This window comes from Mandrillus leucophaeus, unplaced genomic scaffold, assembly GCF_000951045.1.
Source record: "Mandrillus leucophaeus isolate KB7577 unplaced genomic scaffold, Mleu.le_1.0 Scaffold214, whole genome shotgun sequence".
In the NCBI taxonomy this organism is placed as follows: domain Eukaryota; kingdom Metazoa; phylum Chordata; class Mammalia; order Primates; family Cercopithecidae; genus Mandrillus; species Mandrillus leucophaeus.
The window spans coordinates 1,562,556-1,583,501 of NW_012102188.1; the positions used below are offsets into that span (position 1 = coordinate 1,562,556).

Genomic DNA, 20,946 nt, shown 5'->3' on the forward strand with positions numbered 1-20,946 from the left:
CCTTTTCTTTCTTTCCTTCTTTTTCTTTCTCTTTCTTTCTTTCTTCCTCTTTCTTTCTCTTTCTTCTTCCTTCCTTTCTTCCTTTTCTTTCTTTCTTTCTTTTCTCTTTCTTTCTTTTTCTTCTTCCTTCCTTTCTTTCTTTTCTTTCTTTCTTTCCTTTCTTCCTTTTCTTTCTTCCTCATTCATTCATTCATTCATTCATTCAATGTCTCTGCACATCGGTCTGTCTGTCCATCTGTCTGTCAGCTGGTCATCACTCAGTCCACAGCTACCTCCTGAATATTCTACACAACAGTCAGATTTAGGCTGTAGTGATCAAGGACTTGGTTCCTGCCCTCACTGCCCTCATGGTCTAGCCTCAGTTTACTCATTTTTAAAATGGAAGTAAGTGAGAATAGCTGACATGAAGTGTCCATATGTGCCACGCACCATGCTGCAGTGCTGCAGGCTGAGCCTCCATGTACTCCATGAGCTGCACCATGTGGTGCTGGGGCCTGAAGGCACCACATAATGCCTGCTACAGTCAGCTGTGCAGACAGGCTCAGGGCCTTCTCTAGGTCTGGTTCCCACTTTTTCCCTTTATTCCTTTACTCCCCTGCACCCTCACTGAGACCCAGCCCATGCCTGTCATGGTGTCCCTCAGTGCACCACAGACACCCACACCCTCATCCTGCGTTCAGGTTCCCCTGCCTGGCAGGTCCTCCAGCCCCACCTGGAAGGCTCTTGCTCATTCCTTAAATTGCTCAAGTGGCACTGCTTGGGGACCCTCCATAGTTCACACTGAGTACTCCGAGCCCCTGCAGCTGCACAGGGCCTGCCTCGTCGTGCTGGGCTCTGCAGCCACCTGTCTACCTTGTACAATGGCAAGCAAAAGAGACCAAGTGGTATGTCTTTTCTCCAAATCCCCAGCCTGGGCACATCAAGGAAACATCAACTCCTACTTCTGGAGTCCATGTGTTAAGCATTTTATGCTCTTTGTCTCATAGAATTTAACTCCCACAACCTCTACAAGGGAAGGCTTGTTATCTCCACATTATGTATGGAAAAACTGAGGCATAGGGTGGGAATAACTGGCCCAAAGTCATGCCCAGGATTACTAGCTTCAAAGGCAGTAAATGTGTGCTGAAATATATTTGTTTGAAGCAAGATGTGCCTAGTCCTACAAGCCACAAAAAGAGATGGTCTTCAGTTTCCTCTCAGTAGCCCCCAGACTCAAGTCCACACTTCACTCCCAGGGAGTTCCAGCCTGAAGAAGATGCAGCGTGTGTGCATATGAGCTTAAAACAATTAGAAGATGCTCATTCTTTTCTTTCAACAAATATTTGTGCCTCTACAAATATCTCCATGCTAGGTGTCAAGTGGATTGGGAGTGGGGAGGAGAAGGGAAGGAACAAAAATGGAAATCAGGGCCATGATTTTGTGATCTAATAAGAAATGTACATTTTGTTTCATCCCTGGTTCCTGGCACAGAGCTCCTAAAACATTTGTAATTTTCTGAGTGACAGGGATGCTAGAAGCATTCTTTGTTCTAAATTTGCTCTTTGACCCCAGTTCCTGACACAGAGTTCCTAAACCTCTTGGAATTTCCTGGGTGCTGGAGCATCTTTTGTTCTAATGAGGCAACTCCTAGTGGGCTACTGGACAGCTTCTGGATGGGGGCTGGTCATCAGAAATGCCAAGCCATGGTTAGAAGTTCAGAGCTTTTATCGCCCTCCCTGAAACCCCTGCCATCCTCCAGGAAGGTCAGAGGAGCTAGAGATTGAGTTAATAACGGATCATGCCTATGTGATAGAACCTCTATAAAAATCCCTAAAATAGTTCGAGAACAGCCTGACCAACATGGTAAAACCCCATCTCTACTAAAAGTACAAAAATTAGCTGGGCATGGTGGCACATGCCTTAATCCCAGCTACTCAGGAGGCTAAAGCAGGAGAATTGCTTTAACCCAGGAGGCGGAGACTGCAGCGAACCGAGATTGCACCATTGCACTCCAGCCTGGGCAACACAGAGAGACTCCATCTCCAAAAAAAAAAAAAAAATCCCTAAAATATGTGGTTCAGAGAGCTTCCAGGGTTATTGAACACATCCTCGTGCCAAGCAGAGCAGTGCACACCAACTCCAGAGGGACAGAAGCTCCTGTGCTCAGAACCTTCTGGACTCAGCCGATGTATCTCTTTATCTGGCTGTTTATCTGTATCCTTAATTATTTCCAGTAAACATTTAAGTGTTTCCCTGAGTACTGTGAGCTGTTGTAGCAAATTATTGAACCTAAGGAGAGGGTCATGGGAACTCCTGATTTATAGACAAGTTAGGCAAAAGTGTGGGTAGACCACGGTATGACTCACACCTGTAATTCCAGCACTTTGGGAGGGTGTGATGGGAGGATGACTTGAGGCCAGGAGTTCGAAACCAGTCTGGGCAACATAGTGAGATCCTCATCTCAACAAAAAATAAATTAGCCGGTGTAGTGGTATGTGCCTGTAGTCCTAGCTATTTGGGAGGCTGAGGAAGGAGGATTGCTTGAGCCCGGGAGTTCAAGGCTACAGTGAGCTGTGATTGTGCCACTACACTTCAGCTTGTGTGACAGTGAGACCCTGTTTCAATAATAATAATAACAGTGCAGGTAACTCAGAGAAGCATTATTGGTGACTAGCATCCAAAGGTGGGGGAAGACTTATGGAACTGAGGCCTTAATCTGCGGAGTCTGCATGCACTCCAGGTAGTCGTTGTCAGAATAAATTAAATTGTAGAGCAGGTTTCCCCAGTCCCCAGGCTACGGACTGGTACCAGACTATGGCCTGTTAGGAACCAGGCCACACAGCAAGAGGTGTGGTGGGAGCGAGCATGACCGCCTGAGCTCCACCTCCTGTCAGTTCAGTGGCACCATGAGATTCTCACAGAAGCGCGAACCCTATTGTGAACTGTGCACGTGAGGGATCTAGGCTGCACGCTCCTTATGAGAATCGAAAGTCTGAGGATCTGAGGCAGAACAGTTTCATCCCAAAAACATCTCCCCTACCCCGCACCCCCGACCCCCAAAACCATCCGTGGAAAAATTGTCTTCCGCGAAACCAGTCCTTGGTGCCAAAAGTGTTGGGAGGCCACTGTCGTAGAGCACCCCATTGGTGTCCACAGAGAATTAGAGAACCGGTTGTTATGGAAAAGCCACACGTCTGGTGTCAGAAATACTGTGAGCAGAGGACACAGCATTTGCCTTCTAGGGCCCTCTGCCCCAGGTTGCTCAGGAGCTCCGGGGCGCAGAGCTCTGTGAGGCAGCGTGCCCGGGCAGCTGGCATTCCAGCATGGACTGCGTCTTCTCTAACAGTGTGGGGTCATTTCCGCACTGCTAGGTGGTCCTCGGCAGCACGGGTGAACATGACAGGCTGGATCACTGGAGAGCAGGCAAGGGTGGTTGTTCCGGGTGGCACTGCCAGGGCTCAGCATGGACCCAGGGGAAATATGGCCTCCCAGAATGAGCACTGAGGCCAGGACGGAAGGACGAGGGTTAGGATGACAGGGGCACAGGAGGGTCTCTGTGCAGAGGCTATGAAGGCCTGGGGTTGAGATACCCCTGGGCCTGCCTGTCTGTGAACTGTGAGAAAGGGAATGAGCCACGGGAGCCCAGAGGACCAGGAGCCTGCAGGGGGATCTGAGCGAGCCCGCAGGCTGAGTCACCTGTCAAGGCCACAGTGTCTGGGCTCAGGGCCCCCAGCAGTGCCCCAACCCCCCACTGTGTGGGCTGCCCCTGCCTGCGGGGCCACTTCAGGTCATACCCCCGCCTGCTGACCTAACTTTCTTACTCTACCCCCGAATCCCTGGGCTGTGTTCCCTGCGGCTCCCAGCCTGAGGATTGAAGGGACAGCCACCTCCTGGAGACACAGGTAGAAACCAGCCCCCTGGCAGGGCCCTCCTTAGCTAAGGACAGTCACATCGTGCCATTGTCTCAGCTGCCTTGGAGGACCTCAGCTCCTGGCCAGCTGCACCCTAGGCCAGCTATTATTTTATTCTCCATTCCCTTTCTTTTCCATGTGGACCCCACACAACATCGCCATAGGAAGGAAGCAGACATGCCCCACCCCCGATCATCATCAGGGACACATCTTCACTCAGCCGCCTAAAAGAAATGATCACACTGGCTTTCAGGTGGACAAACACCATGGATCGCATGGGAGAGGCCCTCAGGCTCTGCCCGCACCTCTGCCTCTTATGAAGGCTCAGCCCCTCTTCACCGTTGCCCCTCTGTGCGGTCCGTTAGCTCCATACGGACGGCAGGGAATCGGCTTTCCAGAAACTCATCCTTTCCTTTTTATTTTCTACAGCTGCCCTTGACTTGCCCTTGACCCATTCTCTACTGAGAATGGGTCTTCGTCTTCCCCTTCACGTTCAGAGGTGCTGTTTTTAAGCAAATATTCGATGAAGTTCAGCATTAAATTCAGACCAAAGACCAACAGGGGCTCCCTCTTTCCATTCTCCTCTGGGGGTGTGATCTGGAGTTCCAGTAGCTGCCACATCTGGCCTGCATTCGAATGAAGTGCACAGTTGATCCTGCAGTTCTGCCGTGCCACCTCGTCACAGGTCCACAGCCTCATGCTACATGTCCTGCTCTCAGACACCCAACTTGGGTTCACTTTGTCATGGGCTCTGGACCCTCACATGGGTGTGGACACCTGTGGAGACCTGCAGAGTCCTGCAGGGCCTCTGTTCTCACGGTCGCACATAGATCCAGCTGCTCTCAGAGTCCCCTTCAACTCCCTCAAATACAAATATTAGATTACTCACACCTTGTGCTTCTCACCGCACAATCCAGTCTGAGACTGGGGCTGGGGACACACCAGGAAGTCTCTGAATGCTCTGCCTCCTGCGTCCTGAGGGAAACCCTCAGGGTCACTTCCTGTGTTCTCCCCAAGGGATTAAAACATTGGAGCAGAGCTCTGATCATCTGAACCTTCAGTGGCCCTTTCCCATACTGTCTACTACTACCTTTGCCTCAGCAAGTTTCATGATGTTTATTGCGTGCCTCCATGGGCCAGGCAGGCATTTTACAAACATGTTCTCTATCAGTCCTGGCAGCATCATATGAGGGAGACACACAAGACTACAAGGCTGGTAAGGAAGGAACCCGGAGTCATGGGCAGTTGGGATTTCTATTCAACTCTGAAGTGTGTTCTCTTCCCACCCCACAGTGCCCCTCCAGGGTGGGTTGTATCGTGGGGACCCGCAGGAGCTGCAGGCCTTGGGGCTCACCATGCACTTGCGGCAGTCCTGCAGGCAGCAGATGTTCTCCCAGGTGCTGTAGGCCTTCAGCGCCGCCACCAGAGCCTGCAGTGAGTGACTGTTGACCAGCTCCTTTCCCTGGAAGACATCCTCATCCACGAGGGCCCCGGTATACCTGCGGGACAAAGCAGAGACGTGTGATGGAAGTGGCGGTACATCCAGCACATGTGTGAAGGAGCATTATCTGTGAAGTGCTATAATGCTATTTGAGGAAAGAATATGATGTCAATGATGCATATTTTAGACTGTAGATAGTCACTAAAAGATAACATTTAAGACACTACCTGCAGAATACTAAAAATTATTCAATTAGTCAATGAAACACAGGAGCAGAGGGAAAAGGGAACAAATAACATATGGGATAAATAGAGAAGAAGTTGCAGGATAATATTCTAAAACTCTATGTTTGTTGATAGCTACATTAGGTGCAAATGGTTTAAACAGTACTATTTAATTTGGAGATTGTCAGACATGATTTTTTAAAAAATCAAGATTCAGCTAGATGCTTTATACAAGAAAGCCACTCAAAATACAAAGACAAATAGGTCAAAAGAAATACAACGAAAAAATTTATACCTGCAAACACTAACCACAGGAATAGCAGAGGCTTGTGGGCATCTGTTGTAGACCTCAAGGTTAAACCTGCTTCTCCAAAGTCTACCAAAGTCTTCATGGGTCTGTCAAAACTGTCACCCTGCACCATGACTGTACCTGCAACCATGAGTCTCCACCACATCGCTCTCCCATTGGAAAACCTCTCCTTTGCTTTCTTTTCAAATTTACTTTTCTTCCAATCCATTTACAGGCCTCACTACTCACGCTGACATCTGTCTAGGCACTCCTTGACTTGCACAAAGTGGCCCCTTAGGCTCAACTCTCCTCTTATTCTGGTCTACACACATACGATCATGTTCCAAATTATTCTCTTTTATCCACACACACAAAAAAAGTTTCACATGCCTCTTGTATTTGTAACTTTTTAATTCCACTTCCCTTGGAAATTCTGTACCTTACAACAATAAAGTATACCTCAATTCCACTCCCCCATCCACTTTGCTACTGTTGAGATTTTATATATAAAGATATATATACATATTATATATATAGATACATATCTTCTGCATGTGTTATAAACCTCATGGCTATTTTTGCTTTAAACAACTTATCTTCTTCCCTAATCAACAATATTGAGAAATAATATATTACAATGATGCATTCATTCAAAGTGCACCACTTGAAGAATTTTGACAACCGTACACACATCCATGAGAATAGCATCACAATCAAGCTACAGAACAAAATGCCTCGTATCCTTTTGCAGTCCATTCCTTTCTTTACTCCCACCCCAAGGCAACCACTGATCTGTTCTTTGACACTATAGATGAGACGTGTTTTCAGTAAACTGAATTGCAGAGTATGTGTTGTCTTGCTTCTTTCAATCAGCATGCTGTTTTGAAATTCATCCACATTACAATATGTATTTGTAGTTGTTCCGTTTTATTGCTAGTAGTACTCTAGTCTATGTAATGCACTCATCACATTCATTTATGCATTCACTTGTTGATGAACATTTTGGTTGTTTCTAGTTTGGGACTATTGCAAATAAAACTGTTAGGAAAATTCATGTACAATTCTTAGAGAAAATACATGTCTTCATTTATCTTGAGAAAATATATTGAAGTGAAATGGCTCAGTCATATGGTAGATGCATTTCAAACTTTTTAAGAACCTGCCAAATAATTTTTCCAAAGTAGTTATGCAATTTTACACTCCTCCCAGCGGTGTATAATAATTATAGTTGTTCTACATTCCTGCCAACAATTGGTCTTTACAGTCTTTTTAATGTTAGTCATTCTAGTGTATATGTAATGGTATCTCCTTATGGTTTGAATTTGCATCTGTAAAATGGAGATATAATTTCCTATTTCATAGGGTTGTTGGGAAAACTGACGCTCAACTGAGGTAAACCTACCTAAGTCAAGGTCCCACATGTGTTAGGGTTGAGCTAGGATTTAAACCCAGGCCTCTCTATTCCTAAATAGCATGCTCTTTTCATTATAAACAATGTTCCTGTCAGTGCCCTGAGCAAGTTTTTGGCATTTTCATCTATGCTATATTATCATCACCCATGCTCCAGGCTGTGACATTAAAAAAACGTATACATGATTCCCCATTGATCTCTCCAATCACACCCACCCCCACCTCTCCCCAATCCCCATGGGTGGAAATAGGTGGGAAATAAGAAACAAATAGTCTTTAAGAAATGGATTGTGAGAGACCCCAGCCAAGCTTCCAGCTGCCAGATGGAGAGGTGCACCAGTGGCTCTTATTCTTTGTTGTACCCTTATATTTGTTTAACCAAGGAGTCTGAGAAGTCTTCCATGTTCAGTGTGTTTTAGAGTACAGGAGGAGCATGTCTTAAGAAAATCTGATATGAGAAACCCATGGTGACCCAAAATATAAATTAGGAAATAGGGATTCTGGAGGCAAGATTATTTCTCATTTCTAAACATGTTTATTTAATAGGTGATGTCTCAAGAAATGCAAGGTATTTGTTTATGGATTACATCCATTCAAAGAACAGATTAAACAAAGTGTTAGAACTGTATTAGTCTGTTTTCACACTGCTAATAAAGACATACCTGAGACTGGGTAATTTATAAAGCAAACAGGTTTAACAGACTCACAGTTTCACATAGCTGGGGAGGCCTCACAATCATGGTGGAAGGCAAAAGGTACGTTTTACATGATGGCAGGCAAGAGAGAGAATGAAAGCCAAGTGAAAGGGGAAACCCCTTGTAAAACAATCAGATCTCATGAGACTTATTCACTACCACAAAAAGAGTACAGGGGAAACTGCCCACATCATTCAATTAGCTCCCACTGAGTCCCTCCCACAACACATGGAATTATGGGAGCTACAATTCAAGATGAGATTTGGGTGGGGACACAGCCAAAACATATCATTCCACACCTGGCCCCTCCTCCCAAATCTCATGTACTCACATTTCAAAACCAATCATCCCTTCCCAACAGTCCCCCAAAGTCTTAAGTCACTTCAGCATTAACTCAAAAGTTTACAGTCCAAAGTCTCATCTGAGACAAAGCAAGTCAAAACAAATCCCTTCTGCCTATGAGCCTGTAAAATCAAAAGCAAGTTAGTTACTTCCTAGATACAATGGTGGTACAGGCACTGGGTAAATACAGCTGTTCCAAATGGGAGAAATTGGCCAAAACAAAGGGCTACAGGTGCCCTGTAAGTCCAAAATCTAGTGGGGTGATCAAATCTTAAAGCCCCAAAATGATCTCCTTTGACTCTTTGTCTCACATCCAAGTCACACTGATGCAAGAGGTGGGTTCCCATGGTCTTGGGCAGCTCTGCTCCTCTGGATTTGCAGGATACAGCTCCCCACCCCAGTTACTTTCACAAGTTGGTGGTGAGTGCAGCAAGTGCACGGTGCAAGCTGTCAGTGGATCTACCATTATGGGGTCTGGAGGACACAGCTGTACTAGGCAGTACCCCAGTGGGGACTCTGTGTGGGGACTTAAACCCCACATTTCCCTTCCACATTACCCTAGCAAAGGTTCTCCATGAGAAGCCCCGCCCCTGCAGCAAACTTATGCCTGGACATCCAGGCATTTCCATACATTCTCTGAAATCTAGGCAGAGGTTTCCAAACCTCAATTCTTGACTTCTGTGCACCTGCAGGCTCAATGCCACATGGAAGGTACTACCCCCTTTAGAGGGGCTTGTACCTCTAAAGCCATGGCTCCAGCTGTAACTTGGCCCCTTTTAGCCTGAAGCAGCTGGGATGCAGGGCACAAAGTCCCTAGGCTGCACACAGCAGGAAGACCCTGGGCCTGGCCCATGAAACCATTTTTTCCTCCTAGGCCTCCCAACTTGTGATGGGAGGGGCTGCTGCAAAGGTCTCTGACATGCTCTGGAGACATTTTCCCCATTGTTTTGGGGATTAGCATTTGGTTCCCATTACTTACGCAAATTCCTGCAGCAGGCTTGAATTTCTCCTCAGAAAACGGGTTTTTCTTTTCTATTGCATCTTCAGGATGCAAATTTTCTGAGCATTTAGACTCTGTTTCCCTTTTAAAACAGAATGCTTTTAACAGCACCCAAGTCATCTCTTGAATGCCTTGCTGCTTAGACATTTCTTCCACCAGATACCCTAAATCATCTCCCTCAATTTCAAAGTTCCACATATCTCTAGGGCTGGGGCAAAATGCCACCAGTCTCTTTGCTAAAACATAGAAAGAGTCACCTTTACTCCAGTTCCCAACAAATTCTTCATCTCCATCTGAGTCCACCTCAGCCTGGATTTCATTGTCCATATCATTATCACCATTTTGGTCAAAGCCCTTTTAACAAGTCTCTAGGAAGTTCCAAACTTTTCCCCATTTTCCTTTCTTCCTCTGAGCCCTCCAAACTGTTCCAAACTCTGCCTGTTACCCAGTTCTAAAGTCACTGGCTACGTTTACAGCAGCACAACACTCTCCTGGGACCAATTTACTCTATTAGTCCGTTTTCACACCACTGATAAAGACATACACAAGACTAGGTAATTTATAAAGAAAAACAGGTTTAATGGACTCACAGTTCCATGTGGCTGGGGAGGCCTCAAAATCATGGCAGAATGTGAAAAGCACGTCTTACACTGTGGCAGGCAAGAAGACAATGGGAGACAAATGAAAGGGGTTTCCCCTTATAAAACTGTCAGATCTCATGACACTTATTCACTACCATGAGAACAGTATGGAGGAAACTGGCCCCATGATTCAATTATCTCCCACTGGGTCCCTCCCACAACACGTGGGAATTATGGGAGCTACAGTTCAAGATGAGATTTGGGTGGGGACACAGCCAAACAATATCAAGAACACACCATCATGGTAAGATCCATGAGAAATACCACAATGTATCTAAAACCAAAAAGTCAATGAGATGGCAAGATTCTATTTATAAAAGTTTATTTTGTATAAAAAGACCAAACTAGACTTTTTGGCAATAAGCTATTAGAATCATATTTTTAAAAGTCTAGTGCAAAAATGGCAGGGATGAGTAATGTCCAAGGTGCTTAACTATCCTGAACTTCATTTTTTAACAGAGAAGACTGGTGAATTTCTGCAAACTGTGAAGGGTTATTACACTCATTCATTTATTCAACAATTATTCATAAAGTCTAACTTTGTGCAAGGCATCATTTCAGCTGCTGTTGTAACATTAATCAAAAAAACAGAAAAATCTCTGTCCTGTTGATTTGTCTTGAGACATTAAATGAGTTACTACACATGAAATCTTAGGACAGTGCCTGGTAAATGGCAAGCATTTGAATATGTGTTAGCTATTTTCTTAATTTTACCATTACAGGTATTGGGTAAACGGAGATTGCCCAAGAGAACAAGTGAATCCAGTTGAAAGACAGCAGCAGGGACAATGCTGTGGCCCCTCCTTTCCTGAGATGCATCCTGGACTGCACGAGCTGCCCATTTGGCCTGGAATAAAGAGGAGAGGCAGACCCTAAAATACTCACTTTGGCTGGTGCACTGAAAATACTGATTTTTAAAAACTGTTAACCATTTTCTAAGCTAGGAAATTCATCCCTGTAGCAAATCCCACTAGATGATTCCAAAGGGAGATATCAGCTCCCAGCTTCCTTGGCCAGTTACCTCATGGACCCTTCAGAAATGTATGTTTCAAAGATGATCAAATGATTTAAAAGCAAAGCTCCAAGCAACCCCACAGCCAGGTGTGATGTAGTTACACAAGGCAATTCTATTTTGTAGGTGAATTAACCTGTGCAGAGACAGACACTACTAGGTGTGATGATGCCAAATTAAGGATCCACAACTTCTGTGCTCACAGAATTTATAATCACAAACCAAAAGTAACAGTGCAATGACAGGACGGGCCCAGGCTGCTGCTCCAGGAAGCTTATATGGGGGCTCCTTATTCCAGAAGGGGCTCCGGGAGAGTGTCTTAGGGAAGTTGGCAGCCTCAACTGGGTCTCAAAAGATAAGCATTAACTTATCAGGTGAGCGAAGCGAGAGTGTGAGGGGAAATAGGTCTGTAAGAAAGGTCACAGCAGGAGCACAGGACAGGTGTGGAGTCCTCAGTAGAGGACAGAGAGGTGGGGGTGGGGTGGAGGTGGGAAGGCCCGGCAGGTGGAAGGCACCCCAGGGCCACATGTGGGAGCTTGAGTTGGCCCCATGATTTGGTTTGGCTCAGTGCCCCCACCCAAATCTCATCTTGAATTGAACTGTAATCCCCATGTGTTGGGGGTGGGGCCTGGCGAGAGGTGATTGAATCATGGGGGTGGACTTCCCCCTGGCTGTTTTTGTGATAGTGAGTGAGTTCTCACGAGATCTGGTTGGTTAAAGGTGTGTGACACTTCCCCCTTTGCTCCTTCTCTCTCCTGCTGCCATATGAAAAAGGTGATTGCTTCCCCTTTGCCTTCCACCATGATTGTAAGTTTCCTGAGGCCTTCCTGTCATGCTTCCTGTTAGGCCTGTGGAACTATGAGTCAATTAAACCTCTTTTCTTCATAAATTACCCAATCTGAGGTAGCTCTTTGTGGCAGCAAAAGAACAAACTAATATAACCCAGTACAGAAGATGCTGGAAGGCCCCAGGAGGGCGGCAGCTGGCAAGCAGGAATTTAGATTTCATTTCAGCTAGAGGGCTGGTGATTCCTGGAGAACGGATTTGAAGAGGACCAGGCTGAATGGGGAGGGAGTGTGCAACCAGGCATGGTCGGGGAGACATGACAGGGAAAGAAGGCTTTGAGTAATTTCAATGTAGGAGGAAAAATCATCACAATGTGGTAATTGGTGGGATGGAGGGATAGAAAGTTTGAGGGTCCTGGGGGGGATGGCAATAGCAGCTAACATTTATCAGGCATTTACTATCCTCCAGACCCTAATCGAAGCATGTTCAAATATTCACTCATTCAATTCTTCTAATAACCCTCTAAGTCAGGTATTATTATTCCTATTTTATAGATGGAGAAACTGAGGCACAGCATGTCAGCAACCTTCTCAAAGTCATACAATTAGCGAATGGCAAGATCAGGATTAGGACCCCAAAAGTAGGGTCACAGAGGGCCTGCTCCTTGCTGCCACACTGGAGCACGTATGATATGCCGGACTCTGTCTTAGGCCCATTTCATGTGTTAAGTTATTTAATCCCTTGACAACCCAAAGTAGGTACAGAAATACCTCATTTAATTGCATTTTGCAGATATTGCACTTTTTAAAACTTGAGCCTTGTGGCAACCCTGCACTGAGCAAGTCTATCAGAGCCCTTTCTCTAACAAGACATATTCACTTTGTGTCTTTGTGATGTTTTGGTAATTCTCATAATATTTCAAACTTTTTCATCATCATTATATCTGTTATGGTGATCTGTCATCAGTGATCTTTGATGTTACTATTGTAATTGTTTTGGAGCATCCAAAACAATTAATAAGACAGTGAACTTAACTGGTAAATATTGTGTGTTCTGACTGCTCCACTGACCTGCCATTCTCCCATCTCTCTCCCTCTCCTCAGGCCTCTCTATTCTCTGAGACACAACTATGTTGAAATTAGGCCAGTAACCCTACAGTGGCCTCTGAGTGTTCAAGTGAAAGGAAGAGTCATATGTCTTTCTAGATCAAAAGCTAGAAATGCTTAAAAAAAAAAAAAAAGAAAGAAAGAAAGAAAGCTAGAAGCCCAGTGAGGAAGGCATGTTGAAAACTGAGAAAGACTGAAAGTTAGGCCTCTCGTGCCAAAGAGTTGGCCAAGAATGCAAAGGAAAAGTTCTTGAAGAAAATCAAAAGTGCTACTCCAGTGAACACACAAATGATAAGAAAGCAAAACAGACTTTTGCCGATATGGAGAAAGTTTTAGTGGTCTGGATGGAAGATCACACCAATCACAACATTCCCTTAAGCCAAAGCCTAATCCAGAACAAGGTCATAACTCTTTTCAACTCTACAAAGGCTTAGAGAAGTGAGGAAGCTACAGAAGGAAAGTTTGAGGCTAAATTGGTTCTTGAATTTTAAAGAAAGACACCATCTCTATAGCATAAAATTGCAAGGTGAAGTAGCAAGTCCCGATGTAGAAGCTACAGTTAAGTAGCAAGTTATCCAGAAGATCCAGCTAAAATCAGTGATTATGGTAGCTACACTCAACAACATATTTTCAGCGTAGATGAAACAGCCTTGGAAGACGTTTCCATCTAGGACTTTCATCAGTACCTGATTTAAAACTTCAAAGAACAGACAGAATCTCTTGTTCGGAGCTAATGCAGCTAGTGGCTTTCAGTTGAAGCCAATGCTCATTTATTATTTCAAAAATCCTCAGGCCATCAAGAATTATACTGAATTTACTCTGCCTGTGCTCTAGAAATGAAATAACAGCACCTGGTTGATAGCACATCTGTTTACAGCATAGTTTACTGAATATTTTAAGCCTGTTGTTGAGAACTAATGCTCAGAAATAAGGATTTCTTTCAAAATGTTACTGCTCATTGACATTGCACCTGGTCACTTAGAAGCTCTGAGGGAGATGTACAAGGAGATACATGTCATTTTCATGCCTGTTAACACAACAACCATTCTCCAGCCCATGGATCAAGGGGCAATTTTGACTTTCAAATCTCGTTATTTATTAAATACATTTTATAAGGCTATGGCTGTCATCGATAGTGATTCTTCTTATGAACGTGGGTAAATTGAAAACCTTCCTCACCATTCTAAGGGCCATTAAGAACATTTGTGATTCATGGGAGGAGGCCAAAATACCAACATTAGCAGAAGTTTGGAAGAAGTTGATGTTCCAACCCTCATGGATGACTCTGAGGGGTTCAAGACTTCAGTGGAGAAAGTCACTGCAGATATGGTGGAAACAGCTAGAGAATGAGAATTAGAAGTGGAGTCTGAAGATGTGACTGAATTGCTGCAATCTCATAATAAAACTTTCACAGATGAGGAGTTGCTTCTTATGAATGAGCAAAGAAAGTGGTTTCTTGAGACAGAATCTACTCCTGGTGAAAATGCTATGAACATTGTTGAAATAACAAAAGAGGATTTAAAAGGTCATGTAAACTTAGTTGAAAAAGCAGCAGCAAGGTTTGAAAGGATTGGCTTCAATTTTGGAAAAAAATTCTGCCGTGGGTAAAATGCTACCAAATGGCATCAGATGCTACAGAAAAATGTTTCATGAAAGGAAGAGTCAATTGTGGCAGCAAACTTCATTGTCATCTTACGGTACTGCCATAGCCACCCCAGCCTTCAGCAATTACCAACCTGATCAGTCAGCAGCCATCAACATCAAGTCAAGACCCTCCACCAGCAAAAAGATTAACTCACTGAAGGCTTACATGCTCATTAGCATTTTTTAGCATAAAGTATTTTTAACAAGGGTATGTATATTTTTTAGACATAATGCTGTTGCACACTTAATAGGCTGTAGTACAGTGTAAATATAACTTTTACATACACTGGGAAACAAAAAAATTATGACTTATGTTATTGTGATATTCACTTTATTGCAGTGGTCTAGAACCCAACCTGCAATGTCTCTGAGGTATATCTGTACTGACATTCATGCTCTGTTTCTCTTTCTTTCTTTCTTTTTTTTTGAGATGGAGTCTCACTCTTGTCACCCAGGCTGGATGACAATGGTGGGTTCTCGGCTCACTGCAACCTCTGACTCCTGAGTGCAAGCAATTCTCCTGCCTCAGCCTCCTGAGTAGCTGGGATTATAGGCCCCCACCACCACGCCCAGCTAATTTTTTTGTATGTTTAGTAGGGATAGGGTTTTACCATGTTGGCCAGGTTGGTCTCGAACTTCTGCCCTCGGCCTCCCAAAGTGCTGAGATGACAGGCATATGCCACTGCACCAGGCCTCACGTTCTGTTTCTAATGAGGGAATGCACATCCAGAAAATTTAAGTAATTGCTCATAAGGATGGTAAGTGGAGAGACTGGGATTTGAACTCAGGATAGTCTGGAAACTGTCCATTTCCTGCTCACCTAACTCCAGACCTGTACACTTAAAGATGTATACTCTCCTTGCACTTGGGTAGGATCAAATGCATTGAATAAACATCTAACCAGTCAAACCTCCACTTACCCAGACCCTGAACCTTGAAACCAATGGACTGGCAGCCTACATTCATGGAAAGTTAGGAGATGGGCCCTATATCAAGATGTGACACCCTTAGTAGAGAAAAAAAAGAAAAAGAAAAAGAAAAGATGTGTGTTGGGGGGAGGTAGTAAGCATAAAATTTTATCATGTTTCAACCAGTTTTATGAAGCTATTTCCTTACAAGTTGGAAAACAGGTAGCAGGGACACTAAACTAGGAACAAACTAGAAAACCAAAATATTGTCACAGAATGTGCCAAGTTTTTCCTGGGCTTGTGTTAAAATAAAGGCAGCCTCTTTCCCCTAATTGGGACACTACCTTCCTGGGGATTCCTATGACCAGATTTTCCATGGGTCAACCCCCTACTGTGATGGGGGGAGACAGGGAATGAAAGAAGCAGGAAGGAAGGAAAGAAGCTGCAGATATACAATGGGGACAATGAGCTGGGCCAGAGACCATGGAGGGTGCAAGGAGGCCCAAGTCAAGAAATTTAGAAAATCCTTGGGGGCAATTAGACTGACAGCTGGTGAAGGCAAGTGTCGATCTGTCCTGTTCAATGTGGCACTCATGAATGGCACATGGTAAGGGCTCTGGGGTTCTTTTTTTTAATCAATTACTTAATTTCTATTGATCACCTCTTGTTTCTTTCCTTGAAACCTAAAGCTAGAACTGTGACATTTCTCTACGTCTCTGATACAGGTACTTGGAGAGTGTCTAATTAAGATCGAGAGAAACTTTAATTTTCATTAACAGTGTAACACAGCACTTACAAAATCAAGCTTAAATCAAGCCAAAATATTAAAAAAGCTGAAGAAAAAGGAAACATGTCAATACCTGTAACACTTTTGTTATAAATACATGACAGATACATATTTATAAATGTAGAATAGATAGCAACTCTTTCTTATGTAGTCTAATAACTTCTGTGTCACAAACATGTAAATAGTTGACTGAGAAGCAAATGTATGCAGAGTCCTGCCTCTGTAACAGTTACAAGTCCCACTGGGGAAAACTCAAAGAAAGAAATTGTTTTCCTTTGGCATGCATATGAAGGTCAGGAGATCGAGACCATCCTGGCTAACACGGTGAAACCCCGTCTCTACTGAAAATACGAAAAACTAGCCGGGCGAGGTGGCGGGCGCCTGTAGTCCCAGCTACTCGGGAGGCTGAGGCAGGAGAATGGCGTGAACCCGGGAGGCGTAGCTTGCAGTGAGCTGCGATCCGGTCACTGCACTGCAGCCTGGGCGACAGAGCGAGACTCCGTCTTAAAAAAGAAAAAAAAAAAGAAAAATTTTCCAGTTTCATCATTAAGTTATTTGGATCCGATTTAAACTTTCATGATAATATAACACTGTTGCCTGTTTTCTCTTTGTGAAGTTTGCAGGTCATGCTAGGAAGCTCCCTAAGAAGATCCTGTGATTCTCAACTATGAATGCTCATTAGAATCACCTAGGGAGCTAATATACACACGATGGATCCCTGAGACACACCCTAGAGTTAAAAGTAATATATAGCAAAAAGGCTGGGAAGGAGGAATTGGGAATACACTGTGTAAGATTCTTACACTACTTGGGAAATAGAACAGTATTATTTGAAGGTAGTCTATGATTTATTAAAGATGTATATTGTAAGCCTTGGGTCAACAATCAAAGTATGTTTTTTAAATGTATAAATAAGTCAATAAAAGTGATAAAATGGAATAAACAGTTAGGTTCAACTCAATCAAGAGCAAGCAGAAAAATGGAAAAAAACATTAAAGGGGAGAAAATTAAAAATCAGCTATCAATATGATAGATTTTAATCCACACATGTCAGCAATCCCTTTAAACGCAATCTGTCTAAACAAACCATTTAAAAGGCAGAAATTGTAAAACTGGATAAAAAGGCAAGACCCAATTACATGCTGTTTACAAGTAACCCACTGTAATGATACAGGTAGGTTAAAAGTATGAAGAAAGACATACCATAAAAACATTTAGGAAACCCAGAGTAACTATATTAATATGACAAAGTAGACTTCAGGACTAGGATACTTTCAGGGATCAACAGAGAAATTATATAATGACAAAGAAGTCAATTCTCTAAGAAGAAATAAACCTGCATGTGTATGCACCAAAACAACCACCAAAAAAAAAAAACTTAAAATATTTGAGGAAAAAATGGATAAAACTGAAAGAATAAACAAATTCATAATTATAACTGAAAATGCCAACCTGCTTCTTGCAGTCGTTGACAAAACAAGTAAGCAGAAAACCAATAACGATATATACGATCTGCAGAGCACAATTAACCAACTTGACCTAATTGACATTTATAACACTGTCCTCCCAACCACAACAAAATACACATCCGTTTTAAGTGTACACAGAACACTATTTATACTGAGCCATACATTTCGAAGAATAAAATTCATACAAAGGATGTTATTGGACCATGACAGCAGTTATAAATAATTTGGGGGGCGGAAAGGTAAGTCTTAAGGAGAAATTTAAACTATTTTTAACTAAATGAAAATGCAACATATCAAAATGAGAAAGATGCAGCTAAAGCCAAGCTTAAAGAGAAATTTTAGTGTGGATTGATGATATTAGGCAAGAAGCAATGTCTCAAAGCAGTAACCTAACCTTTCACCTTAAGAGAGGGGGATGGATATATAGAGACACAGAGACGGAGAGAGAGAGAGCAAGAGAGAGCAAATTAAAGCAAGCAGAAGGAAAGAAATAAAGATCAGAGCAGGTAGCAATGAAATTTAAATTAAAAGTAGAGAAAATCAATCACATAAAATATGGAAAAAGCAACATAATTGACAGGCCTCTACCCAAAGTGATATGAGACAGACAAAACAGTGGGGATAAGGAAAGAGTACATAAAACATCAGGAAGGAAAGGGGAGAAATTGTACTGATCCCACAGACATTAAAAAGAAAAGGGAATGCTACAACCAACACTATCGCCATAAATTTGACCAATTAGATAAAATAAATTTGAAAAGCACTCAAAAAATTAGGTAATCTGAAAAGTCCTATGTTTATTAAAATCTACACAACAAAAGCTCCTAGAACTAAGTCAACAGTATTCCTACATGTTAGAAATAAACCGTACCTTCAAAAAGCTAAAATGCTTGGGTATCAACATAATAAAACATGAGTAGGGTTTGTATGTTGGAAACTTCAAAACAGAACTCAAAGAAGATCTAAATAAATGAAAAGATATACAGTGTTCATGTATTGAAAGACTCAATATTAAGAGGGAGACTATCCCCAATTTGATTTCTAAGTCAATACTATCCCAAGAAAAACATCAGTTATCTTTTTCATAGGTATTAACAAGATGATTCTAAAATATATAAGCAAAGGCCAAAAACAGAATAGCCAAAACAATTCTCAAAAAAGAACAACATTAGAGAGCTGACACTACCCAATTTCAAGAAAAAAAAAATTTTAAGCCATTGAACCAAACCAAAATTTAAAACTATTGCTCTTATTAAGGCACTCTTAAGAGAATAAAAAAAAGTGACAAACTTGGAGAAAACATTTGCAAATAAAAATATGATGCAAAAAGTCTATTTAGAACCTACAAAGAACTCTTGCACTCAACAAGAAAACAAACAACTCAACTGAAAAATTGATAAAAGAACTGAACAGACACTTCACTAAAGAAGATACACAGATGGCAAATAAGTATATGAAAAGACACTAACCATTATTAGTTATTAGTGTAATAAAAATGTAAAACTATAAACTATTAGAGACAACTATCAGAAAGACAGAAAACAAATAAAAATCAAAACGAAATCTGACAATAACAATGGCTGGCAAGGATGCAGGACAACTGCACCCTTATACATCACTGATGAAAACACAAAATGATACAACCACTTTGGAAAACACGTTAGCAATTTCTTATAAAGTTAAACATACACTTAACACTTGACCTACCAGTCCTACTTACAGGTATTTGCCCTAGTCAATCAAAACCTTATATTCACACAAAAACTTGTTGAGAATAGTTTTTAGTAGTTATTTATAATTGTAAAAACTAGAAACAACCTACATGTTCCTCACCAGTTAAATGGATAAATAGCCTGTGGTACATCTGTACAATGGAATACTACTCAGCAATAAAAAGTAGGAAAATATTGACTCACACAAAGATATGGATGAATCTGAAATTCATTTTGTTAAGTGAAAGAAGGTAGATTCAAAAGGCTACATATTGTACAATTCTGTGTGTATGACATTCTAGATAAGGAAAAACTATAAGTATAAAATACAGGTTGCTGGGGGTAAGACTGTGGGAAGGAGTTAACTATAAAGAGATAGCACAAGGGAATTTGGGGGGAGGTGGAACAATTTTGTTTGATACTGAAGTGGTAGACAATTTTGTCTGATACTGAAGTGGAACAACTCTATGTCCTTGTCAAAACCTACAGAACCATATAACACAAAGTGTGATTTTTTTTACTATTATAGCTTAAGTTCTGGGGTACATGTGCAGAATGTGCAGGTTTGTTACAAAGGTATACACGTGCCATGGTGATTTGCTGCACCCATCAACCCGTCATCTACATTAGGTATTTCTCCTAATGCTATCCCTCCTCTTGCCCTCCCACTCCCAACAGGCCCTGGTGTGTGACGTTCCCCTCCCTGTGTCCATGTGTTCTCATTGTTCAACTCCCACTTACAAGTGAGAACACACGATGTTTGGTTTTCTGTTCCTGTGTTAGTCTGCTGAGAATGATGGTTTCCAGCTTCATCTCTATTCCTGCAAAGGACATGAATTCATCCTTTTCTTATGGCTGCATAGTAGTCTGTGGTATATATATGCCACAGTTTCTTTATCTAGTCTACCACTGATGGGCATTTGGATTGGTTCCAAGTCTTTGCTATTGTGGACAGTGCCGTAATAAACATATCTGTGCATGTGTCTTTATAGTAGAATGATTTATAATCCTTTAGGTATATACCCAGTAATGGGATTGCTGGGTCAAATGGTATTTCTGGTTCTAGATCCTTGAGGAATTGCCACACTGTCTTCCACAATGATTGAATTAATTTACACTCCCACCAACAGCATAAAAGTATTCCTATTCCTCCACATCCTCTCCAGCATCTGTTGTTTTCTGACCTTTTAATGATCGCCATTCTAAATGGTGTGAGATGGTATCTCATTGTGGTTTTGATTTGCATTTCTCTAATGACCAGTGATGATGAGCTTTTTTTCTTCATATATTTGTTGGCTGCATGAATGTTTTCTTTTGAGAAGTGTCTGTTCATATCCTTCACCCACTTTTTGATGTGGTTGTTTTTTTCTTCTAAATTTGTTTAAATTCTTTGTAGATTCTGGATATTAGCCCATTGTCAGATGGATAGATTGCAAAAATTGTCTCTCATTCTATAGGTTGCCTGTTCACTCTGATGACAGTTTCTTTTGCTGTGCCAAAGCTCTTTAGTTTAATTAGATCCCATTTGTCAATTTTGGCTTTTGTTGCCATTGCTTTTGGTGTTTTAGTCATGAAGTCTTTGTCCATGCC

General features: G+C 42.4%; 1 protein-coding gene across 1 annotated transcript in view; it reads right to left on the minus strand.

Annotated features, from left to right (window-relative positions):
* Positions 1–20,946, minus strand: part of ACOXL (acyl-CoA oxidase-like) — a 368,775-nt gene that overhangs the window by 195,676 nt on the left and 152,153 nt on the right. Inside the window, 1 exon segment of the mRNA XM_011980527.1 lies at positions 5,245–5,389. Coding sequence (XP_011835917.1) covers positions 5,245–5,389 — 145 coding nt within the window.